The 26824-nt window shown below is 40.4% G+C and overlaps 1 protein-coding gene across 2 annotated transcripts in view; it reads left to right on the top strand.

The window, feature by feature from the left end:
- The first annotated feature begins 303 nt into the window (after positions 1 to 303).
- Positions 304 to 26824, top strand: part of zgc:158766 (uncharacterized protein LOC100009641 homolog) — a 32384-nt gene continuing 5863 nt past the window's right edge. For both annotated transcript variants that reach the window (XM_047357082.1, XM_047357090.1), the window contains exons 1-19: positions 304 to 522; positions 5544 to 5741; positions 6589 to 7825; positions 16247 to 16450; positions 18674 to 18797; positions 19216 to 19309; positions 19804 to 19890; positions 20108 to 20224; positions 20524 to 20622; positions 21234 to 21376; positions 21451 to 21589; positions 21705 to 21827; positions 22357 to 22509; positions 22753 to 23624; positions 23707 to 23956; positions 25222 to 25311; positions 25454 to 25678; positions 25815 to 25985; positions 26064 to 26241. In XM_047357082.1, the coding sequence (XP_047213038.1) occupies positions 472 to 522; positions 5544 to 5741; positions 6589 to 7825; positions 16247 to 16450; positions 18674 to 18797; positions 19216 to 19309; positions 19804 to 19890; positions 20108 to 20224; positions 20524 to 20622; positions 21234 to 21376; positions 21451 to 21589; positions 21705 to 21827; positions 22357 to 22509; positions 22753 to 23624; positions 23707 to 23956; positions 25222 to 25311; positions 25454 to 25678; positions 25815 to 25985; positions 26064 to 26241 (4555 nt within the window). In that variant the 5' untranslated portion in view covers positions 304 to 471. The remainder of the gene's footprint in view (positions 523 to 5543; positions 5742 to 6588; positions 7826 to 16246; positions 16451 to 18673; positions 18798 to 19215; positions 19310 to 19803; positions 19891 to 20107; positions 20225 to 20523; positions 20623 to 21233; positions 21377 to 21450; positions 21590 to 21704; positions 21828 to 22356; positions 22510 to 22752; positions 23625 to 23706; positions 23957 to 25221; positions 25312 to 25453; positions 25679 to 25814; positions 25986 to 26063; positions 26242 to 26824) is intronic.

The following is a 26824-nucleotide window of genomic DNA, read 5'->3' on the forward strand; positions in this document are numbered from 1 at the left end:
TGTGTGGGGGAGTTTGGAGAAGAGTTGGTCAGAGTCTGATGCACACATTGTTTGAGTGTTGGGGCTTGAAAGCAGCAGGTTAGGTAAAGTGTGTGTATTTTATGAATGATGAGCTGCAAGTTCCTGCATTTGTCCAGCTGGAGGAGGTTTCAGTAGCAGAGAAGGAGCTGCAGCAGTGGCAGCAGGGCGGGGGAGGTTGTTTTGGGAAAAGAAGGGAGGGTGAATGACGGGGAATCCAGCGCTCTGCCTCTCTCACGCTCTGTAGTTTAGTTAGTCTGCTCCAGCTGCTGACTGCACTGCACGCAGAAAGAGAGGCAGGAAGTGGCAGACTGGGGGTTGAAAAAATGGACCTGGACCTGGACCTGTTGTTATCATGAGAGTGGAGGGTCGGATCTGCATCTTGGAGTTGATCACATTACTTATTAATGTTTTAGATATTTTTCTGGTGCCTGAATGCTGTGACAGGACAAAATGCACTCCAGAGCGAAGTCCCGCAGCTGTGATAACTACCTGAGTATTAAGGTATGAGCCTAAAAAGTAATTTTTATTATAAGAATTCTTTGTGTGTTTTTTCCTTTTTCTCCGTATCAATTACAGACATAACTTTATTGGCAATGTTTAATAACTACAGCCTATGTGTGTGATTGTCCACATTCCACAGATTGATGTTTTTGATGTGGCACTGCACAAGTGGCTACTATTTTGACTGCTTGATCTGTAGCCAAAACATACCTTTCAGCTTTTTATCCATGGAACATGTGAAGCGAAAGGACAGTCAGTCCCAGATTTGCTTCCTGCCTGGATGTTGTGCTTTTATCAGCCTCTCAATTGTTTTTGAAGTGCACACTTTCTATATTTACCCTGCTAAGGTACCCAGCAGTTTGGGAGCCCCCTTTGTCTCTGCTGTCAACACACATCACAGCTCAGGTCGGTCAAAGGAACCTCCATTAATATTTAGGCCTCTTTGTTGGAATTTATTTCTGCAAAGGCACACAAGAAAACATTAAAAACGTGTGTTTTCAGGGTGATAGTAGCATTAATAACGTCATTGGGATCTGTAGGCTTGGTGCAGGGACAATATCCTGTCATTGCTGTCTACGTCCTGTTGGAAAAAGTCATTAGTTTCAAACTTTACATATGTCAAGTCTTTCTGATAAAAACTGTGGGAACTTGCTGGGAAAAGTAGCTCAATTAAATTACCTCAGTCTGAGTTTTAGTGCCTTTTAAAATTATTTTAACCACTTTGACTTTTTCTCATGTTGTCATGTTAAAACCACAAACTTTGATTACTTTAATTGGGATTTTATGTGATCAACACACATAAAATGGTGCATGGCAGTAAATGATGTTGAATAAAAATGTAAAGAACTGTGGCATGCATGTCCACATCATGATGCTGCCATCACTATGTTTTAATTCAATTCAATTCAGTTTTATTTATATAGCGCCAATTCACAACACATGTTGTCTCAAGGCACTTCACAACAGTCAGGTTCATACATTCCAATTAATCCTAACAATTGAACAGTGCAGTCAGATTCAGTTATTTATTCAAATTGGATAAAAAGTTTTTCTATCTAAGGAAACCCAGCAGATTGCATCCAGTCAGTGACTTGCAGCATTGACTCCTCCTGGATGAGCATGTAGACAGTGGACAGTCACTGGCGTTGTCTTTGCAGCAATCCCTCATACTGAGCATGCATGTAGCGACAGTGGAGAGGAAAAACTCCCTTTTAACAGGAAGAAACCTCCAGCAGAACCAGGCTCAGTGTGAGCAGCCATCTGCCACGACCGACTGGGGGTTTGAGAGAACAGAGCAGTGACACAAAAAGAACACAGAAGCACTGATCCAGGAGTCCTTTCTATGGGAAGGAAAAGTAAATGTTAATGGATGTAGCTCCTTTAGTCGTTTCATCTAGAAAGAAAGAACATATGAACTCTGAGCCAGTTTCAAGGTTAGTCTGAAAGACACCACATATAATTAGTTACAGTAAAAGCTCAGTCAATTTCCATGTCTAGGAGAGAGAAAGGGTTAAACACTGAAAGACAGGGCTATGTGGATCATCGGTAGAGGGTGAGCATTAAATTGTTGCCAGCAGAAGCTCGGACGATTCCCCTCTCCAGAAAGGTGTCACAGGCAGACACAGAGTCAGGCCAGGTGTAGCTTCTAGGAAGAGAAAAGAGAGAACAAAGTTAAAAGCTGAAATAACAGCAAATAATGCAAAATTGGAGAGTAGTGTGAGAATGTTTTAAGGGGTATAAATAAATGTGCAAGGCTCCCTTTTCTGCTTTAGAATAACTTCTTAAATAATGTCAAACCTTTCTTACTGCCTCTTTTTTCCTGACCGTCACTCATGAGATTGAATTTCTACTGGTGCAGATCAAAAGCTGAATTGAGCTGCTCAGTGCAGGGGTTTAACCTAGCTCCTTTGTTGGCATCCTGGCACCTGGCAGAGTGGGGCATGTCTGAGCAACCTGCTGCCTTTCATTCACTCTGCTGCCTTTAAGAGCTGTTAGCAGGTTGGTTAGTGAGCAGCCTGTATGGGAGCTTCAGGGTTCTCCTGTTTCACTCCCCTGGTGACTTCATGCTCCACTGGAGTCCTGGTAGGCAATATCTTTTGTGTCCGTGACCCACCAAATGTGTCCGTGACCACCTCGTGTTCTGTCTCCCTGACTGTCTGTCTCTCACTTTTAGCAGTTTCGCTGATGCACTCCTTTGTTCTCTCCTTTTTTAAATCTTCATTGCTTTTATAGGCATGAAGTATGCTAAAATAAGTTTCTTCAATTAAAAGATAAAATCAAACCTCAGGTCATATTTTCCCTTCAGGTTCCCTGATTTCATCTACCCACTCTGTGAGTTCACCTTGCTAACAGCTGTTTTTACCCACGGCTCAGACAAAACCATCCCACCTGGAACTCAAATCCAACAATTACCAGCTCGGCCCTCCATCACGTAGCCAGCCGTTTTACAGAGACCTGGCATCAAAAAGGGTGGGACTTCCCACTTTGCTCCCATCCTGGCTAAAGCTCTGAAGCCAGACAAACACACAACTGCATTCCTCTGTGGCTAGCGACGAATGGGAAGTACAGCTTTGGTGGTTAAGCTCAGTCGTCCTGTGTTTTTTCCCAGCAGACAGGTGATGCCTGAGTCCAAAAGTCAAACGTTTCTCATGAATACTGAAATGTATTATCTACAGAGGGATGAGATAGTTGGGTTTTATCAATGTTGTGCTCTGCAGCTCTAAAGTTTGTTGCATTTTGTTACAACTCCTTTGCACAGGATCACACGGAGAGCCACTCCTGCATGATGAACTGTCTCTGGACTATAACTGAACTCAAATTTCTGCTCTGTTAAGTAATTGTTCTTCAAAACCCTGCTTCTGTCACAAACTGTTTTTTTATGCCTTTGAAATCTGAAGACAAACTTGCCAGTCAGTCCAAGCAAGGGCTTTCCTCCCATTGTTAGCTCTACTCTAATAAAATGCCGCCTCATTCTTCTCCCTCTGGGTGCAACAGTGACTAATGCCCAGAGAAATGTTTGTCTCACCAAAGCAAGCTGACTGCTAATGGAAGTGGGCGTTTTTGTTTCTGGGCACCAACACTGTACAGCACATGCCACTTAAGAGAGGAGGAGTACACAATGAGCCCCTTGTTGCAGGGCCACAGCTTGGCTCCAAATGAGCTGAATTGTACTCACTCTCCTCTAATAGATGATGCTGAGCTGCTCAGATGAACCGGACAGATCCTACAAAGGGGGTGAAACACAGGCTGTCCGACTGGTTGAAACTTGAAAGGGTGTCTTTTGATTTCTCGATGGCATTTTATGCATGTTTATTTTCATGTAAATGTAGCTCAGATCTTCAAAAGAAAGTAGCATAAAAAGCCAAAAGCCCTGCACTCTTGAACACACAACAAGGTTGTTATAGTGTCCAACCTTCCCTGCTGTTTGGCTGTATATCTGTGTGCTTATCGTTGGAGACAGATGTCTTTATTCCACTGTTGTATTCCACTCCGGAAAGACAGATAGTGGGGCAATGTTTGGCCTTGGCTGTGACTAATCAGAGGAAGGGCACAGCCTGAATTGTGAAAGCAACCAACACTGCAGGTCAACCTCATCCAGGACCTCAGTATTCCTGTCTCACCGTCAGACACGATGTAACTAACAGCGTTGGACATTTTCCGCTCTGTCCGTGGCGGATGGTGGTTGGGGAGGTCACGTGTAGGTCAGATAATGATGTGTGATGACCCTGTTGTTATTACAGAATTACAATCCTGCCTAAAACAGCAGACAAGTCTGGACGTTCTAGTTTGTGTGTGATGTCACTCCTACCAGGTGTTTCCCTTCACTGGGATGCTCTAACTTCCTGACTATTCAGCTAATCCTGCACAGGACATCTACAGCAAAGTGCTTAGTTGTTTTCATCTGCACTTAGTGGACATTAGGTTGTGCAAAAGTTTTAACCCATACTCGGTTTCTAATATTTTGCCCCGCAGGAGGTAAACGTTCTTTAATTATAAAGCGGTCTTATTTGATAGCTCTCCTGGTTTTTTGATGGTCTTTTAGAGTTTTTCTGTGGACACTGTTTTTTAATTCACTGGCCGTGTAACCATTTTTAACTGACTGGACTGGGCATAGAGAAGATAAACCAATAATGTCAGGCTAGGTCATACCAAAGCCTAATTCTTTCTCTCACAACGTCATTCTTTTGTTGATTTGGATATGCTGGACTCCAGTGATTTTGAACACCCTCTTCATCTTCAGCTTTCTTGCAGACTCCTTAAGGTTTTGGGTCAAAATAAAACTGTTCATAATATCCTCCACCTTCACAAAAAAAAAACAGTTCCATCTGAAGAAAGGTAACCCCAAATCATGGTCCTTCCACTGCCATGTTTCATGGTTTTGTAGTGTAATGTGGATTGTTGTTTTAACGCTAAACATATCTTAGACTTGTGACCCAAAAGGTGGAATTTGGTTTCATCAGACCATTACATATTCTCCCATGAGGTTTTGGTAGATTTTAGCCATAAATGAATGTTTTCTTCGGAGGAAACTGCTTTTGTCTTCTTGCAGCTCTACTCCTTAGTCTTGACATATTAAGAATAAAGCAGATTGCTGTGACAAACAGTCATTTTCTGCAGTACTTTTCTTCTGACTGGTCTTTCTTCTGACCTTTCGCACAATTAGATCATTTTAATTTTTTGTAATCTCTCCGCAAAAGGTTTTAGTGAAAGGATGCAAATGTGGAAAAGTCAAAAACACCTCCAGCAGGGACAGCTGAATTTTATTTCAGTTTAGGAGATCCACTATAATTGATGGCAAGTGTAAACTCAAAAAGACTGAAAGCTGGAACTGAATCAAAAGTTGTTGTACAAAGTATAACTTTGAGGGTTTTGACATTATTATTGCTTTTCAGTTGTATTGTATACAATATATTTCTCATTAAAGGTGGAGAAAGTTTAGAGATGATTTATCACGATCAGAGAGCCTCTGTACATTCTTTGCAACACTTATTTTTCTCATTTGTGCTCCCTTTTTTTCTCAGGACGCAGAGTCTTTGGACAACTGCATCCAAAGCACCTTGTCTGCGCTGTACCGTCCCTTCAGTGCCACCGCTTCCACCGTGTTGTGGCAGCTCTTCAGCGTGGTGGAGAGGCAGTACCGTGGAGACGGCCTCCGCTGCCTCATCGACTTCTTGCTTCCTGCCAAGAGGATCCTGCAGATTGTCCAAAAGGAGAGCTGCGTGAGTGCCTCACTGGACACGGTTAAACTGAGTAATATCAAGACTGCCTGCTGTAATTTATTTCAACCTCCATTTTGGGACATAATGTAGTTAGAGACTGCTGGACTGATGAACTTAGATTTCTTCTTAACTTTTGTGTGGAAAATGATTCTTGAGAGAAAGTGCGTCAAGCAATACAGTTGAGGGTGAAAAGTTTTGCTGTATATCGACCTGAAAAGAAATACAAATATTTTTTTGAAGAAACAAAGGAAAAGGCATACAAAGTGAAACTCAATATTCCTTTTTCTTTGACTGCTACTGAGTCAGGACTCTTAAGACCAAAGCACTGAAACTTTATTCCTCTGTATTCAACCCTCTGTTGATTACACTGTGACGATAGCCACAGAGCAATAGTTTCACGTAAGCCTGGCCCCTGAGAACAGCTCGCTGTGCATGAGAGTCTTTGTACTGCAGGCAATATGAGAGGTTTCAGGGGGAGATCACCTTCTTAGCCTTTCCCTCGGTTTTCATAAGAGGTGAAAGAAGCCAGCCCTTGAGCGCTGAATCTGTGGGGCTATTTTTTTTTTTTTTCTTTTAATGCTCTCACAACAGAGATTTGTGTTGCAGTGGCTGCAAAACCAGACCTGATCAGACAGGTTCTTATTGTTTTTTTTGAACAATCGCTGCAAGTGATTCATCAACAGCTTGCCGTAAAAGCATCTCGACTCTCCAGTACAGTTAAACATGTGTTCGAACAGCTTTGCAGATGTAAACTGACGTGATAGTAAGTGTAGGAGACATGAAACATGAAAAATTCTAATATTTTTCAGTGAATTTGAAATGAATTGTCTTTTCTCCATTCTCTCAGGTGAGGTTCAGAGGCTTGCTGTTCTATCACGAGGGGTGGCCTCTCTGCATTCATGAGAAAGTGGTTGTGCAACTTGCACCGCTGCATAAGGTTCGACTAAAGCAAGGAGACTTCTACTTACAGACAGTTCCTTTAGGGCGCAAAGCTGCAAAGTTCGTGATAAAATGCCTGTCTGCCAGCGGGCAGGCCATCACAGAGATCCCCATTCCGGAGAGCATGTATGGCAGCGTCTTCACAGCTGAGTTCCTGCAGAATGTGACACGTGACCGGAACCTGCACCCGCTACAGAACTGCCTGCTCACCACCGGTACGGCCGTGTACAGGACGCCGTGGAAGAACGTCATCAATCCACTATTTCTCAGCAGCACGACGGACGCTATCATGCAAGCTCGCTGCAGCAGCAGAGGCAGCTTCAGGGGCCACCTCAGTACCTGCAGCACCAGCGGCTCCACCGGCACTCTGGACAGCCATCGCAGCTCCAGAGAATCCCTGGTCTCTCTGGGAGCTGACTCCATCTTTTCTGAGCCCACTTCCCCAAAGAGAAACCACAGGGACTCAACCAATGAAATCCTAAATGTTTGTAGAGAAACACCTGTAACACCGAACATTAAAATAGAAGGACATACAGAGGAGTGTGGTAAAGAAGTAGGAGATGAAGACGCTAGTGAAAGAAAAAGAGAATCAGGTTCAAGTAGGCTTTCCTTCGATTCCGACCTCAGTAATCCAGACTTTCGCCGCCGCCCAAGAGACTCCAATGGAAGCAGCAGGAGACGTTTCAGGGAATCCTACATGGAGGCCCTGCAGAACCCAATGACTCTCGAGTCAAGCTCTGAATCCATTCTGGAGGAAAGCCCTGAACACAGCACTGGCTCGAGAGAGAGAGCCGTTACACCGGGGAGCAGTCCTGACACCCGCACCTCTCCCAAAGAACATTTAACCTGGAAGTTTGGCAGCCGGAATTGGCTGAGTGGTGATGACTCAAGGCCCAACACGCCTCTGTTTTACCTGCAGAAGGGGTTACGGAGTGCCGAGAGGCGGGCAGACCGGCGCTCCAAGTCACTGGAGAGGACTAACAAAGCAGGCCAGGTAAAAGGTCACCGAGAGAGATCCTCCTCTGGAGGCTCAACGAGTGTTTCTCCCAAAAAACTGATAAACGGTTACTCACTTCGCTTTGGGAAGCTGGATGTGGAGGCTGTGCTTCCTGGAAATGAGAGGAGAAGCAGCAAAGAGGACTCAGGTATGTTCTGCTGTACCAGCTATCAACCTCATGCACTAGCATTGTAAAAAAAAGGCAACATTTATTCTCTTTTAACCAGTTTTATTTGTTTTCACAGCAAGTGAAAGTCAGTTTGTGTAACCCTATTTTTTAAAATAACTGTGAAGTAAAGCTGAACAAACTAAACTTTTATGGATTTTATGTGATAGACTGACACAAAGTAGCTCGCAAGGGTACACAAGGGTAAGAAACATGAAAACAAAAATACATCTTCAACAGAGCCACACAATATATTGAATGCCATTGAATACCTATCTGGAGAACTGCTCGGACTGCAATATTTGGTGGGCTATATTATTTCAGACTCTGAAAACTCTGCTGGCTTTACAATCATATGGCAATTTGAATGGACTGCTGCTGCCTTGTATGCTTACACCAGATCTCAGTGACCAAGATGCTGAAGCAAAATGCTGGAGACATCTTAGTGAAAAGAAATTAAAGTTTGTGGAACACGTGGGTAATTACAATCAATACCATGTTTGCAATATTCAATAATAATATTATACAATTTCATGTCTTAGTAATATTGTGGAGCTCTAATCGCCAACATTTATTTTACCAAAAGAAGTTGCATTTGTCCCCTTTACTCTGATGCTCCAAAATAAAATTTAGTGCAATTAAATGCCTTTTTAGAAGTCATCTGATTATTAAACCGAGTGTAGTTTAATCCTTGTACAAATTCAGCTGTTCTGTGAAGGCCTCAAAGGTCTGTCAGATAACATTAGTGAACAAACAAGCATCATGAAAACTAAGCAAAAGAGTTCAGGAAGGAAGTCTTGGATCTCACAAGCCACTGTTCAATCCATCTTAGAAAGAGTATGAATCACCAGCAAATTGAAAAAGGACATGGAACCTAAACTGACTGGCCGGGCACACCAGAGGCACTTGGCAACTCTGGAGGAGCTGCAGAGAGCTACAGCTCAGGTGGGCCTATGTGTGGTGGAAAACTAACAATGGACAAAAAACTGAACACTACATCCTCATGGTGATACTTGGTAGTGGCAGCATAATGCTATGGGGATTTTTCTTCAGCAGGGACAGTAAAGCTAGTCAAAGTTATTGAAAAAGATACACAATATTGCCAGAAGTATTTGTCTGTCTGCTTTTACATTCACATGAACTATAATGACATACCATTCTTAATCGATAGGGTCCAATTTGTTGATGGACCAATTGTTGCCAGCAATATCAACTTTAACTATTCTGTAAACATTTTCCACATGTTTTAGGAGTGTGTTCAAAGATGAGAAAACATGAATTGCAGCCTCTGCTCTAATTCATCCCAAAGATGTTCAAGAAGGTTGAGGTCAAGACTCTGTGTAGGCCAGTCAAGTTTCTCCACACCAGCTTTATACACCTGCAGCCATGGAAGTGATTGGAACACCCGAATTCATTGATTTGGTGGTGGGACCCAATAATTTTGGCAATATAGTGTAGATGGACTTGAATAGAGCAATCCTGGATGAAAACCTAAGCTGGTAGAGACATATTGCAAAGAAGAGATATAATTTCAGTGACAGATATTTTTAGAAATATTGACTTAGGCTGGGCTAATTCCAACTCACACAACAATGTTTAGATTATATTTGTAATAAAACAAAAAAAAATTAAAACTTTGTTTTGGTACATCACATAAAATCCCAATAAAACACATTAAATATTGTGCTTATAATGTGTCCCAATATAAAAGGGTCCAATGGTTGGGAATATTTCCCTTCTACTTATTTACCCATTTAGTTGCAACAGCTGTAAAGCAAAACCGATGCTGCACGTTAACGCCCGCAACTAGTTAAGGCTGAATGTGTTTTTTTTCCTGGAAACCTGTAGAAGAATTATGAGGTTAATGTTACAGCAGTACAGTTGTTCATGCAAACTTAAAAACCCTCCAACAAATTCATTTTACCACAAGTTTAAAACATACCAATGATTAAAGTGGGTGACATGTTCCTTCATTGGCATGTTCTTGTACTTCACTTTGAGCTATATTCATGTACACCTTGCTTTTATTGTAAATCCTTCTGTTCTGAAATGTGCATTAATCCCTGACAAGAAAATTGGCCTAAATTACGAGAACCCTCTTTGCTCTGCTAAAAATGTCACGTAGCTATTTCACAAATCTGTGCAATTATTTTCAATTGAGAAACTATGCATTTGTGGCCTAAACAAATGGATTCTACCTCTCTTCTCCTGACTCTGATGGCTCCTTGACAAGTTTTGCTTTCTCTAACACTATTTAGATCATGATGACTTATCACTCATCAAATAATACCCTCTGAGCTTGTGCAAACCTCAGACTAATAGCAGGGTGCGCAGTAATGCCCAGCGGCAGGACTGGTTGCAACAGTTCACCCAATGGCTGGTTCTTAAGTCGGAGTAGAGGCAGCTTACATCTCTGGGGCTTTAATGCTCTCATTAATGAGTGATTGCCTCTTTCAAAGACCACACTCTGTGTTCTTTGGCATGTTCAGGGAGGCACATATGGCCCTACCCTGGAAAAAAATGCTTTCGGGGGCCAACCTGTGTTTTCTTTCCCGCCATTGGTCTGTTTTGTTTTCTGCTGGTCTGCCATGGGTGGCACAGGAAAACAGAAATGTGAGGGTACCACCTCGGAAATCATGCTGTTTTTAAATGGTTCTGGGTCTTCCGTGAATGGTGAACGTGCACCGAAAGCGGAGTGTGTTCTGCTAAATGTCTGAATGCGACCAAGAATGTTGCAGAGACACATTTTTAAATAAAAGGACAAATGCTGATCACGTAAAACACTGTAGTTAAAGCCCATCACTCCTGAATTTGCGGCGTTACTTCTGAGGGAATCGTATTTCAGCTTTTACGGAGCCGTTTTTCTCACAGTGGTGATTCAAAGCCAACAAAGGTTCTTGTAAACCCTGTACACTGACCATAGGGACCCCTGCATCCCACAATGAGATGACGCTATAATGCTATTCGGGTTGCTGGGGAATGCAATGATCCCAGATAGGTTCCCTCTGTTACAAAAGTATCCTTTGTGAGCCAAGCAGCCACTGGAGATCTATGGAAAGAAAATTATTTCAAACCATGGTAATGTCGTTGAATAATCCAGGAACGTGAAACATTACCTGCGCTGACATCCGCTTGTATAAAAAAAAAAAAAACAGCATAGGTTTTAATTCCTTATAATGACAGGAAATGTTTTCAATATTTAAACTCTGTTTTTATTTTCAAGCCTGCAACAATTTGTGCAGATTTAGTCTCACCTATTATTTAAAAACATAGGATCATATGCATGCAGCTTTGCTTTACAGTGCTTCCTCTCAAAACAAAGCATTTTAGGAAACATGCTGCAATCACCGGCCAGGTCACACAATTACACAGGAAATGCTCTAACTGTTTGAAGACAAAAGAGGTGATCAGGGAGGGTTTACTGTCACAGAGCACAGCAGGACAATACAAGAGGCCTCAGTCCATTTAAAAAGACAACACACAACAGCCAACCATAAAATCCCAGATAAATACACGCAGAGATACCTGCAGCGTGGGTGTAGCCCTTCATCTCTTATGTTTTGTGGACATATGAGTCAGAAAGGTAAAATACGTGTAAGATTTTCTCATTTGTATTGACAGTACTAATCCAGGCACGGCCTGGTTACTGGTATCAATTTATCCCGAGATACTACAGAGCAGAGTAACCAGAGTTTTCTCTATCAGTACAGAGCATATGCTCATACAGTGCTCTCCCTTTCCCACCTGTTGCTGCGCGCTGCTAGATAGCTGGCTGGAAAAGAGCTACTATACTTTTGCCTCCCAAGAAAGACAAATTTGGATGGAAAGTCATGGTGCGGGAACTAAAGAGGCACTACCCATCGTTTTTGTCATGTAAAACTGTTTTATTCCTGTGGTTGACAAGCAAAATGTATTTTACAGCAGTAGACTGCAGGCTGGCTACAGATAGCCCAACCTATTAACCAAATAATCCCTGTTATAGTTGTTTTGCTCAGGATGAGAATAAAGGACAATAAGCACATTGAAACTAGGTAATTTATTGGCAGTTTATTCTATTTGTTTGCTAATAGCAGAAATTAATGTTACTTTTGTTTTAAAGTAGATCAGGATAGGTTCAGATCACCTGAATGAGTTATGCTGTAGCTCTGAATGTGAACCAAATACAGTGAAAAGGTGGTATTTTTGCCTGATGTTATCCAGTGATAATTTAGCACGGGCCCATGCCCAACTATAAACTATAATCAACAAAATGTCATCATTGAAGAGCTGTTTGATGTGTGAGATCTGGCACACAAAGCATCATTTCATCCAGGATAAATAACATAAACGATCTTGACTTTGGGTTCTAAACACATTTAAATCTAACATCTGGTGTAAAAACAAACAAGAGAGATATTTCCACTTTGTCATTATTTGTTAATGACGCAACACTAAAAAGGTTTGGAAAGAAAATAATGATTACAATCTAAAAAAAACAAACAAGATACTGAATGTAGAAAATTTTTTAAAACCGTAGAATTTAAAGGGGGCATTCTTTTCTTTTACAAAGACTGTACGAAATAAAGTAAAATTTGAACTGTTTTATCAGCCCAACAATAAAACAATAACACTAGAGCCATAGTCTCAATCAATCAAAGTATTGGTAAAGAAAACCCATTCATTTAGAATTTATTTTGTTGGATATTTTCGATTAGAAATATTCAGTATAGAATTTATAATGGGCTAAAGTTCATTTGGCAGCTTAGATTTTTATTGATAATTTTACTTGAATATGCACCACTTCTCATCTAATGGACCACTCATAATACTGTGGGACCACCCATGATACTGAGCAATGATATTACCAGCCTAAATCAATTAAAATGCTTAGGTGTCACACTTTAGTTGTTAAGAACGTCCTACATAAAACTCCCAAAAAGACAAAAAACAAAGTGAAAATGTGGGTGAAAATCAATAGTCAAAAGCAGTTTATATTTCTGTATAAATGTAGCTGAAAAAATGTTAGTTCTTAGGTTACCAAACGTTTCACAAGACTTCTATGTCAAAAATATGCTTTTCCATTTGAAAGACCAATAAACAACCTTTCGATGATATCAAGATCATGTACACTACCCGGCCAAAAAAAAAAGTTGCCAACCTGGATTTAACTAAGCAAATAGGTATGAACCTCCCATTGGATAATTACTGCATGGGCGATTATGTTTCAGCTAGCAACAAGTTATTTAACCCAACTGGTGCAACGAGTTGCTTCTCATTTCTTAAACAACCATGTCGAGAGACATATCCTTTGGTCGTGGAAAAAGATGTCAGTATGTTTCAGAAGGGTCAAATCATTGGCATGCATCAAGCAGAGTAAACATCTGAGGAGATTGCAGAAACTACCAAAATTGGGTCAAGAACTGTCCAACGCATTATTAAAAACTGGAAGGATAATGGGGATCCATCGTCTTCGAGGAAGAAATGTGGCCGGAAAAAAATCCTGAATAATTTTGGTCAGCAATCACTTAAACGTTTGGTGAAATCAAATCGAAGAAAAACAACAGTAGAACTCTGGACTATGTTTAATAGTGAAAGTAAGAGCATTTCCACAACCACAATGTGAAGGGAACTTAAGGGATTGGGACTGAAAAACTGTGTAGCCTTAAGAAAACCACTAATCAGTGAGGCTAACCGAAAAAAAAAAGGCTTCAATTTGCTAGGGAGTATAAAGGTTGGACTATGCAGCAATGGAAGAAGGTCATATGGTCTGATGAGTCCAGATTTACCCTGTTGCAGACTGATGGGGGCATCAGGGTAAGAAGAGAGGCAGGTGAAGTGATGCACCCATCATGCCTAGTGCCTACTGTACAAACTTGTGGGGGCAATGCTATGATCTGGGGTTGCTGCAGTTGGTCAGGTCTGGGTTCAGCAACAGTATATGTTCAAAGAATGAGGTCAGCTGACTACCTGAATATACTGAATGACCAGGTTATTCCATCAATGGATTTTTTCTTCCCTGATGGCACGGGCATACTCCAAGATGACAATGCCAGGATTCATCGGGCTCGAATTGTGAAAGAGTGGTTCAGGGAGCATGAGACATCATTCTCACACATAGATTGGCCACCACAGAGTCCAGACCTTAACCCCATTGAGAATCTTTGGGATGTGTTGGAGAAGGCTTTTCACAGTGGTCAGAACCTACCAAAATCTACCATCATCAATGCAAGATTTTGGTGAAAAATTAATGCAACAATGGGTGGAAATAAATCTTGTGACATTGCAGAAGCTTATCGAAACAATGCGAATGCATGCTGTAATCAAAGATAAAGGTGGTCCAACGAAATAATAGAGTGTGTGACATTTCGTTTTTGGGTGGCAACTTTTTTTTTGGCCAGGCAGTGTTTATTGGCTAGATATTACCACACAGACCAAAGAATGCCGAAATGTTTGCGTAATTTATGTTCATTAATTAACTTTTTTATATCTTTTAAATAACTTTTTATGTGGCTTATTTTACTTCAAAATCTGTGAAAAGCTGTGAACAAAAATGACAAAAGTTGGCATATTTTCAGTTTTTTTCAGATATTGCCGAGATACATTCATTAAATGCTCTTTGGTCAATGTTATACCATTTTCAGTAGTGAGAATAAATATGACTTTATTTCCTCTTTTGTAGTTCTTCAAAGAAAGATCACATTTATCATCTCAAAATAAACAATTTTCACAATGAAACGCAGCCACAACAAACTATCTGCTATGATGTTATTGCGAGGGTTGATCAAATGAGATAACTAAGCATTACTTTATTACTGTCTTTAAGGGTTAGGCTATTTTGACAGGTTGTATGGACTAAAATGTGGACTCAAACTACCTCTTTCAGGGCTAAATATAAAGAAGGCCTGACCAACTTGAAATAACTTAAGAGAGATGTTTGTGGTCATGGATATGCAGTGCTTGGAGGGACTTTTTCTGTCCCACAACATCTGTATGCTGACTACTTGAACCATGCTTTCTGCCTCTGCTGTGCTTTGTTGGCATTGGTGGTTCCTTCAGGTGCTAAACTGCCTCTAGCGCCAATCCAGGTCACTGCTGCCCAGTTCAGTTTCCGCCGGGGTTTCTAGAAGTATATCTCTGGTTATAAGCGAGCCGTCACTACAACTGTTCTACTTATCTTAGTATTTCACTTTTATGTTTTTCTCAGCGCTACAATAAAATCTTATGTGCCACTACAGACCCTTTTAATAGTGTGTTTAATCCCTGCTTAAAGGTTGGTATTGTCAAAACTTACTTTTAATCTGACAAATGAGCCTCATCAGAACACATATTTTAGTTTATTGAATTTGACTATAGTGTAGTACCACAGTTCAAGAACCATGGTCCTAAAGGCTAGGGTCTTGGTTCTTCAACAGGTTCTGGCCTGGCCTGTATGCGTAGCCTAGCCTTTTCAAAGCGGGTGTAGCTGTGAAATCCAACAGGGCTCTATAAGTAATGCTTAAAACTTACTTCTGCAAAAATAAAAAAAATCTATACAGTCAAATCTAACTTGCCCATTGTCTTAAGGTCTGTACATACTCCAGAAGAAGAAAGAAAAAGAGCAAAGTTTGTCCTGGCCTGTTCATTTCATACTTCACAATAAACTCATGCAGTTTACTCATTCAGCTTTTTCCACATAAACCACCCCAGCTTTAATTTTCAGTCAGTAATACAATAAAAATGAAACAATGAACACAATGCATTGTCTGAGAGTTTTTGTATGATGCCTGATGTGTTGAGAACAAGTTTAATGAAATGTATAAAAAAGACCCACATTAACCTTGACATAATTTGTTCACTCAGTAAGTAGCTAAAAGTTAGTTTGACTAAACAAATTAACTTAACACACCCACCATGGTGAACTTGAATCAGCATTATTGTGTTAAAACAAAGGAATTATTTAACTCTATAATAATTCTACCAAGTAAATCTATGTATTTGTTTAATCACTGATTAACTTATTTCGATACAACAATTTTTGTGTTGTGATGTTAATATGCATTAAGTGAGGCACCCAGGAAGGTGTTTGCAGTTTATTTGCTGCTGGGTTAAGGCTGTAACGTCTTGAACCATATGGGAATGTCAGATCATCATTCCTGTAAACGGAGCCTCGGGTAGACTGGGTTGAACAGGCGAAGGTAAAAATATATGAAGGTCTAATAACACCAGACTCACCTGTGACTCAGAAAAACCACACATCTGGACTCCGTGATGACTCAGCGTGCACTCACTAATAGATAACATCTTTTTCTCCACAAATAACCACTTGTTCAGGTACAAGGGACTGTAAAGAGGGAAACCTCTCATTTAACTCTATATTTGAACTCTGCTTAACATCTCTAGGGTATCTATCAGATCTGTGTTGACTGTTTGCATTTATCCCTACAGGTCAGTATATTGACGGCATCAGCAATGACGTCAGACGGCTTAAAACAACTGTTGAAGAATCACACAATCCCAAAGCTGCAAATGGGATGACCCAAAGCCCGGGTTCTGCTCAAAACTCCTTCTGTGATTATAATTCAGTCTTTCCGAAACTAATATCAGAAATCAGTAGGGAGCTGCTTACTTCAGGGGCTGTGACCTTGCCAGGTAGGAAACTCTCATTAGCCAACGAGTTTGCCTTACAGGTACAGTACTGTGAAAATATCAGTTCATATTTTTAATTTACTTTCACTAGTTAGGCTTTCTTTTAACCTTTAAAGTGGTTTTGATCAGCATCGCTTTGTTCTTTCTGAAGGTTTTGTAAAAAAGTTATTTAGATTTTGGCTGCTTTTGCTCTCTTGTGTGGTCCAATAACTGACAATTTTACTAAAATATTCGATCAATGAATGATTCAGGCATAAAAAGTGCCTTTATTAAAAATGTAAATGAGTGTTGCTTCAACGCGTGCCAGACAAAAACCAATAAAGGGATTCCCAAAGAGTTATTAGAAAACTGGACACACTGGACAGTGTCAGTTGAAGGAGCTGTTGTTGCACACAAGACCAATACTGGTCTTGTTCTTGGTCTAAAAACTGTTCTTAAGACCACATTTTCAGAGGATTGGCCTTGTCTCGGATGTGCTGAACTCTGGATTTTTTCCTCCAGTCGAGTCCACAGCACATCCATTTTTTTTTTACTGCAACTTAGTGTAAAACTCCTGGCGATGTTCAAAAGCAATTAATATCATTTTTAATTTGAAAAATTTGATGCTGCCACCTGTGCCCCTATGTGGCGAAGATGAGAGGGATGAGAAAATAAGATGTATATATTTCTGTCTGTACACTACACAGACAAAAAGAATGCTAAGTGAGTAAAGTCCTCCACCTCTGGCTGCTACCTCCCCTCAAATAACGTTTAACTGGATGGACGCGCCGTCTTGGTTTGTCTGTTTAACTTTCTGAGATGCTGTGTTAGATATTTGCTGGATTCTCTTCAAGGTTTTTGACGTCACTTTCAGGTAATGTTCACATGGTGTAGTAGTTTTTTTTGTTTTTTTTTTGTGTTTTGTTTTTTAAAAACACACATTGTAGGCGCGGCGCTGATGGTGTAGGGGTTAAGTGCGCGATCATATGCAGAGGCTGCAGTCCTCGAAGCAGCTGTCCCAGGTTTGAGTCCCGGACCTGGTGACATTTGCCAAATGTCTCCCCCTCTCTCTACCCCTCTTTCCTGTCTGCCTACTGTCAAAAAATAAATAAATAAAGGCCACTAGTGCTGAAAAAATATCTTTAAAAAAAACAAAACACATTGTATAAAATGCTGTCATGGTGCAGCCAAAGTCCAAATAAAAGCCTTCAGAAATCCTGAAGAGCTATTGATTTGAAAAACCAATAACTCTTCAGAAAAACGGTAGGATGTACTTGTGTTCAACCCCCTAAGTCCATACCTTTTGCTCCAATTACAGCGGCAAGCTTTGGTTTTAGGTTCCTCTGTAACTCTGGTTGTGTGTTTAGGGTCATTGTCTGTAATCTCTAATGGGTTTCCAGGATTTAGCTCCATCCATCAGCTCAGATCCGGTTCCATGTCCCTGCTGAGGAAAGCATTCCCACGGCATGATGAGGTGCCACTGCCATGCTTTACCATAGGGAGGATGTAGGATTTTGGTTGTAGGCCAGAAAGTTTCATTTTGGTTTCCTCTGACCTGAGCACCTTCTTCCACATGTTTACTGTTGTTGTGGCAAACTGTAAAGAGAAATTCCTACTTTTTTTCAGCAATGGCTTTCCTCTTCCCTATCTTTAATAAAGCCCAGCTTGTAGAGGGCACAACTCATAGTTTTCCTGTTAATGGATTATTTTGTGAGCTGTGGATCTCTGCAGCTCCTCCAGAGTTACTATGGGCCTCTATGCTGCTTCCTTGATTCAAACTCTCTTTGCCTTGCCTGTCAGTTTAGTTGGACGATTCTTAAAATGTTTGGGGTTAAATAATACTTTTTCTGTCTTTAGAGATGTTTTAAACTTAGGATATAGCTTTGTAACTTAACCCTGCTTTAAATGTCTCCACAGTTTAATTGCTGACCTGTCTGGTGTGTCTCTTTGTCTTCATGATGCCTTTTGTTACCTGATGTTCTCTAACAGACCTCTAAGACCTTCTCAGAACAACTGTTTTAGATTAAATGACATATAGGTGGACTCTATTTACTAGTTATGTGGCTTTTAAAGGTAACTGGATTTTATTTAGTGGTATGAGAGTAAAGGGGGCTGAATGCAAATGCATGTCACAGTTATTTTGAAAACTACGTATCATTTTCATGACGCTTCATAATTAAACGTTGCTTTGTACTGATTGATCACATGACATCCCAACAACGCTGAGATGCGTTTTCTCTCTTCCAGGAAACAGAGACCGTGGGGGGAGACCAGTGATTCAGGTGTGCACAAGAGCTCAGGTGTGGGCGTGTGAGACATGCACAGTCAGCAATGTAACGTGTTTACTGGGCTACTACCACTCAACTCTGAGGTATGCCTTACGTGCTCAGGTTCATTTACCATTAAACAGAACCAGATGGTTATGCTAACTTCAAATGATGAAGGACTTTTGCACCTGTCATTCTGTACAAAGTGGCGTTCTTGTAGTTTTTACAGTTGTTGCTGCCTTTGCAGCAGCATATTTGAACATTTTGTCCGTGGAAGGACCACCTAAACATCTCCTTGTTATTAATGTTTATAATTCCTACATTCAGCATTCCTCCACAAAGAAAGTTGTGCATGTTTTTGATGTGAGTGAAACATCCATAAAATGCCTGTAAACCCAGCACAAGATAATCACATATTAAGGGGTTTGCTCCCTTAGAATAGAGACTATTCATTTCTGTGTTAGTACATGCAATCATGTGTTGGACCAAGGCAGCACACTAACTGTATCACTCTGGTTTTAGGAAAGAAAGGCGTGATCAAGGTCTGGTTATTGTAATAGACAGCAGAAGGCAGCAGCCTCTCCCAACTCTGTTGTCATCTCTGTTTGAATTTCAGGTGAGCCCGATGTGGAAAGTATGTAATTACCCTCCAACGTGCCCAAAAGCTTTTTTTATCCTCTCCACCCTGCTAAAAAACTCTGTAATGCTACGTCTCCGGACCAAAGCCATGATATCGTCTCATTCCTTACACGTTTGCTATTGTTCTGCCTCCCAGCCTCGGACACCGTGTGGTTTGTGTTTTTGTTTTTTTTTGAAGAGACACACCTTAAAGTGTATAGTGTCTGCACCTCCAAGACATATTTTTAAAAAATGTCTGACCTCAGGGCTCTTGCGCTGAGGCCTGTCTTTACTTGTCTGTTCTTAACCACCAGCTGGGAACCGGTTGGCTGCAGCTAAAGCCAAAATATACATATTATCATGTTATGGTTGGGCTTTTCTCTATGTGATGTAAGATTGTCTTTTTTAGCCCTTATTGTGAGAAACCTCTATGGAAATATGATGCATTGTTTTCATTTGGAGCGTGAAACTGTTTGTCCTTGATTTTCTCAGGCTTTAGTACCAAATGCACTTTACTCAGTTCTGCTCTTGGTGGACAAAGATGGATCAACCAAATTGGACAGAGACATCGGTGTACAGGTGAAATTTACAGCTGATTGTTTTATCATACTGGATTTTATAAATGAGTCTGTAATAAATCTGATTGTTACTCTTTCATCTTTTCACTACATGCTCTGATGACTGAGATTAGCGATGTGCAGGAGTCGTCCTGCAGGCATTTAAATTTGCTGTTCCTCTGAGGCAAGACAAGCCGCATGCTTTTGACTCAGACCTTTTTTTCTTCTCTTTGGAACAGACTGAGACAATTTCATCCCTGAAGGCGCTGCTGAAGCACATCGACCAAACCCAGCTGACACGAGACCTGGAGGGCACCTTTCATTACGACCACAACCACTGGATCAGCTTCAGACAAGTACGTTTGATGCAGGCACCTTCTCTGTTGCCAGAATCGTAAATACCTTTGTGAACCAGGTTTTACGAGGTTGAAGAAGCCTAAAAAATATGTTCCTTTGTTGTTAGCATTATTTAGTTTTTTATTGCACATAAAAAGAGAAAGAACAAGTATTGCAATTGCCAAGGTTGAGTACAGTTACAGGGAAAGGCATGTAAGCTTGTTGAAGCATGACTGGTTTCACGTGTAGCAATTGTTTTGACTGTTTAGGCTAATAATCCACCGCTGTCTCTGTTTGTTTCATTTTCATTTTGCTGCAGAAAATTGAACCCTTTGCCAGCAGCTGTAGTGCCGCCATCGGCTTCCTTCAGGAGTCTATCAGAACTCTCAGTGTAGCTGCAGACCTCAAGACCTCGAAGGTAAGGTACTCCGCTGGATACAGTAATAAGCTTTGTGTGCTTTTGAAACATCTGGGAGACCCCTAAAAACTGATTTGTATAGCTGATTTTTTTAACTCCAACTTCATCATAGAATCCCAAATCCAATAAAGTTTCGACATTGTGTAAAACGTAAATAAAAACAATACAATGATTTGCAAATCCCATTCAACTTACACGAACAAGAATACACTACAAAGACTAGATATTTAGTGTTCAATCTGATAAACTTTATTGTTTTTTTTTGTTTGTTTTTTTTTGTTTTGAATATTCACTCATTTGGAATTTGATGCTTACAAATAGTTGGGACAGGGGCAACAAAAACCTGGGAAAGTTGATAAATTCTCCAAAAATGCCCAAATATATGGAAGTTTGTGTTTGTAAGAAGACAAAATATGAAAACATTTTGGTTGTAAATGATTTTCCTAGGTGCTATATTTATTTGTGTAATGCAAACACCAAAACATGTAAGACTACTATGGCAAACTCAAGATATATTGTGAACCTGTGGCTGAACACAATGTGAACCTAAATCGTTGTATTTGTTATCCTTTGTGAAATCCATTCATTTGTCCCTTTGTGTGTTGAATCAGGAGGTGTCTGAAGTGTTAGAACAGCAGCAGCATCTCATGAAGGGTGTACTCGATGATACCCACCTAAACAGACTGCGTCTGGAAGGAGGAACTGTACTCGCCCGCATCAGGAAGGAGGAACCTTGTGAGAATGAAAACTACAGGTGCTGTCAGGGGACAACTTGGGATGCGTAGTGGGAAAATGTAAATTACTTACTGTAATGATTTTGTTTTTCAGAGATGCAGTTGAGATGTTGAATGCACTGTACAACCAGGTGGATGAAGAAGTTCATAAACTTGTGATCCTGTCCAACAAGTCACAGAAAGAGTTGGAGAATCTGCTGGAGGTTCACAAGTTTGAGGAGCAGACACAACAGGTGACTTCAGATTCTGACATTTGTCAGCACACTGGCACATTTTCTGCAGATCCAAATTTTCTATTTGTTCTCAGTAACAAAACAAATTAGATGAACAATCTGTTTTGCTTCCTAGACAAAACGCTGGTTTAGCATAGAGGGTGAGAAGCAGCTTCTACCTCTGGAATCTGTAACTCTGTCTATGGACAAAATAAAAGAGATGAGAGAGAGTTTGGAGCAGTTTCTGGAGGAGTCGGAGGTAAAGAAAACTTCCACTAAATGGTTGGAATGGGACAGTTTTCAGCTTTGCTGGCTGAAAACTGGCTGAAAACTGGCTGTGGGTAAAGCCTGTTTACCCACAGCCAGACAACCAGCTTGGTGCTACGTCATTATATCACGAAAAATGTTTCTGCAGTACAGTTAATGCTTAAAACCTCTATTTGTCATGATATGATTTGTTGTGGCTGTGCAGAAGGAAAGTTTAGCTTCACAAATTCCATTTATTTATCTCAGCAACCTTGCAAACACATAGACATGCATATAAATAACTGTGTAAGGCAAAAGCTGTATGGTGTAAATGTTCACAAGAGAGTATTTACTTGAAATGCAAAATTAATGTATGATAACACTATTCTAGGTTAGCTCCTAGTCAGACCAGCCCTTAGCTTGACACCTCCATGCAAATCTTTTCCTGTGTTCAAACTGAGGTTGTACGGACTGTTGCCTGCTGCAGGTAACTGCTGTTCTGGGGTGGCTCATGCTCAAAAGATCCTTTTTTTTTCCAACAGCACCAGGCGAGGCTTCTGAAACAGTATCCCAAGTCTCTTCCAGACTCAGCTGTATCCAACTCTAAACAACATATGGGGTCTGTCTTAAGCAGAGTACAGGAGAGGAAGGCCAAGTTAGAAATCCTAACAAACCTGTATGAGTTCTATGACTTGGTGAGTTTCAGAAGTTATTTTTTAATTCAGCCTGAAGTCAATGATAGGTCAGCAGTTTTTTTCTTGACAAAAAAGTATTTGCCCTGTACCGATTTCTTCTGTTTTTACTTTTTTGCCACAACTAAATCTTTCAGATTATCAAATCGATATTATTATCAGTCATCAAACGTGAATAAACTCAAAATGCAGTTTTAAGATGAGGATTTTGTTCTACAAGTTAAATGTTTTCTCTCACATCTTTAGGCACAGCAGTGGATAGAGCACTGTCAGGATTATTTCCATCAGCTCAGCTTGGACGACTCAGATCAAAGATTTTCACCGTCTGTGGTGAAAATCTTGCAGGACTACTGCACAGAAGCATCTAAATTCTCCTTGGACAACTTCAGCACTCTCAATAACATGGTGCTCTCTCTGGCGTGCCCCCAGCAGCTACAGCAGTGGAGCTCCGTGTGGCAGAAATGTCAGCAGACCAAAAGGCAGCTGGAAGGGACCTTAGCTCGAGTTTTGTTGTCAGCCCAGAACTCTAATACTGTCAATATAGAGAGTTCCTCACTGACTGCAGAGAGTTACGTGGTGCCCCCAGAACTACCTGCAGCTAATGGAGGTGTGCACTTGCCTGGAGCTATTACTTCACTCTCATTTGAGGATAGTAAAAGTCTCTCTGCTGAACCGTTTTCCAGGAGCCCATCTGGCTCGATCTCATCTCCATCGCGCTTCACTTTCCCCACCGACAGAGAGAACAAGCTGGGGCAGAGCTCATGCACTCTCGATGACACAGACAGCGACTGCACCATCGACTCAAACATCTCCTGCCACTCAGAGCCCGTATATTCCAAGGCCACACGGCTTCGAAAGCACCCAATGAAGAAGATCATGAAGAAGACGATGAGCTACGAGCTGACCCCGAGAGAAGGTGGACACTCTGATGTCAGCCACATTCACGGCTACACGGGGGTCTACATTAAAGGTTTGGAGGTCACAAATAACATGTCAGCAGAGAAGAAGCTGCTGAGACCCGAAGTGACGAGTCCTGCTTTAGGACGCAGCCGCAGCATGTCCACCCCTTCGAGGACGCACAACAGACGCAGTGAAGGAGATGGCAAAAAACAGAGCAGGTGAGGCCCTAAAAAAAAACAGGGACATCACTTCCTGTTAATGTAGTAAATGGGCTTATTTTCACATCTTTGTGTTCCCCAGCAAAGTTCAGCACATCATGGATGAAATGATTTCCACAGAGAGGGAATATGTTCGCTCTCTCAGCTACATCATTGACCACTATTTCCCCGAGATGGAGCGCCTCGACTTGCCTCAGGACCTGCGTGGGAAGCGCAGCATCATTTTTGGGAACCTGGAAAAACTGTGGGACTTCCACAGCCAGTACTTCCTAAAGGAGCTTGAGGCAAGCGCTCACTCCCCGCTGAGCATCAGCAGCTGTTTCCTGCGACATGTGAGTGAAGGTCTCTTAAAGCAGCCCGAGTTAAAATAGGCTTTTTAATATAGAAGCTCACTCAGGTCAAAGACATTTAGTTAAAAGGACAAAAATTATTAGATCTTTTAAAATATATGGAAATATTACCAAATAAATGTAGTGAAAACTGAAATGGGATGAGTGTGGGAATGCTATACCACTATTATATTAGCAAAAAAAGTAAAAATAAAACGAACAAAATAATCAAATCTATAGGCAATGAACAGGAATGTTTTAAAGCAATATTATTCCGTAGATACATAAAAATTTAGCAAGTTCATAAAAACAAACACTATATTAACACAAAAAATATAATTTAAAGTAAAAAGTATTTTATTTATTTAAAAATAATATATTTTTGGTTTGTATTTTTAGGGTTACACATAGGTTAGGTTGTATTCTCCTTTGTTTATTTCTCCACATTTACTAATAATCCTTTTATTTACCTTCCCTTTTAACAATTGACTCAATAATTCACAAATTATTATGTCTCATTTTATTTGTATAGTTTTCTTTATCATTTCTATACTTTTTATTAAAAAATCTAATATCAATATGTTTATATGAAAATAAAAGTAAAAAATGTTTTGGAAATTAATGTCAAGTAAAAGTGAAGAAACTATCATTATTATTATTATTATTATTATTATTGTTGCAATTATTATTATAAATGTTATTACAGTTTATTTACTTGTTTTTATTTTTTTAATGTATTAAATTTGTATGAGATGTTATTTCTTTTTATATTTTTAAATTGTAATCTTTCGAAATCTTTTCTTTACTTTTTATATTTCCATTTGCTTATTTCAGTTTATTTTAATTTCTCTTTTAATAAAATTTATACACTTTATTTACATATTTCATTCATCTGCCTAATTGTTGATCAATTTCTTTTTTTTTACATTTTTCCTCATATTTTTTAGCTTCTATCTTTAGGTTTTTCCGTTATTTTTGTTTTATTTCCTTATTTATTAACTTTTTTAGCTTTGACTTAATAAATAAAATGAATTTTGTTTTTATTTTGTTTTTTCACATTTGTTTAAAGCTTCAGGCATCACTGGATGTAATGATGTAAGAAAATATAGTTTCTAACTTTTGATAGATTTTTTAAAGGAATATATTATATCAGGTGCCTGTTAGCAAACTTCATCTTGTAATATGTTTTGAGGTCTTAGTCTTTCAGGTGACTTGTCAGCTGAAATGTCAGCATGCTTTGTGATGAAACTGATTCATGTTGTGTGCAGGAGGATCAGTTTGGAATGTACGCTCTGTACAGCAAGAATAAGCCACAGTCTGACGCCTTGCTCAGCAGCCATGGCAATGAGTTCTTCAAGGTGCGTTTCAAACTGCTCTGGTTACATTCCTCATACAGTGACTGGTCCCAGGGTTGAGGTACAAGCCACATCATCCTGCCATAAAGAAACCTGTAATTAAAAAAAGTTAAAACTGTCTTCCTTTATCTGTTTCTTTATCCAGAATAAGCAGCTGGAGCTTGGAGACAAGATGGATTTGGCGTCCTACCTACTGAAGCCCATTCAGAGGATGAGCAAATATGCACTGCTGCTTAAAGACCTGATAAAGGAATGCAGCTACTCTCAGGAGCAGGAGCTGAGTGACCTCCGCACTGCAGAGGAGATGGTGAGGTTTCAGCTTCGTCACGGGAACGACCTGCTGGCTATGGATGCAATCCGTGGCTGTGATGTGAGTACTCCGTATGACTAAGGCAACTCAGGGGTCATCAGAGCTATTTTTTGAAATGGAAGTCAGCTTGTTTTCATCCCATGAGGAACTGCATTGTTCTCTGTGACGCATGTGAGCAGCCATGTTTCCTCTCCAGGTGAACCTGAAAGAACAGGGTCAGCTCCGCTGCCAGGATGAGTTCATCGTTTGGTGTGGACGCAGGAAATACCTTCGCCATGTCTTTTTGTTCGAGGACCTCATCCTGTTTAGCAAGACCAAAAAGATAGAGGGAGGATACGACATTTACATCTATAAACAGTCCTTCAAAGTAAGATTTTAGTTGTTTGCGCTTTTTATGCTACTGTTTATGGAGTTGAAGTAAACTTTTGTATTTTTTTACGTGCAGACCGCAGAGATAGGTATGACGGAGAATGTTGGAGACAGCGGCCTTCGTTTCGAGATCTGGTTCCGTCGCAGGAAGTCCCAGGACACGTTTATACTCCAGGCCAGTTCGGCTGAGGTCAAGGCAGTGTGGACAGCTATTATTGGGAAGATCCTCTGGAGGCAGGCCCTCAGAAACAGAGGTGGGCTTGCATGTCAGGTTAAAGAGTCATAAAAAGTACCCACATCACACAAAAGCTGCATCTATTTTTACACAGGTTTGTCATAATATTGTGACGACTAGCAAGTAAGACGCATTATTTTACTGAACTCTTCTTTTACCTGTGGTCTCTTTGGTCGAGACTAAGGTTAAGCCTTTTAGCAACAAGCCTTCCAATAAGGTTTGGAGTGAAACCCATGATGGTTTTGTTGGATCTCATGTGTGGAGGATCTGTGATGCTGTGGGCCTTATAGTGCGTGAACTCTTTTGACCTCTGCCAGACAACTGATCCAAAGCATATGACCGAATTCAACATGGAAATGATTCAACAACCCCAAACTCCACCTTATTAATTTCCTCTCAATCCCCAGACCTAAATCCTGTAGAAAACATATGCAGCAAACTGAACAAAAGAACATAAGAGAGAGATTATGCAAAACCCTCTCTCTGTATGCTCCAACCACCAAACATGTCAAAAGGGGGTTTTAAAAGTATTATCAGCAGGGGTACAAAAGCAATTTTCCCCAGTAATTTTGTTAAAAACCAGTCATCCAGGTTAGATTTTT

The sequence above is a fragment of the Girardinichthys multiradiatus genome, chromosome 3 (assembly GCF_021462225.1).
Source record: "Girardinichthys multiradiatus isolate DD_20200921_A chromosome 3, DD_fGirMul_XY1, whole genome shotgun sequence".
NCBI classification, from domain to species: Eukaryota; Metazoa; Chordata; class Actinopteri; order Cyprinodontiformes; family Goodeidae; genus Girardinichthys; species Girardinichthys multiradiatus.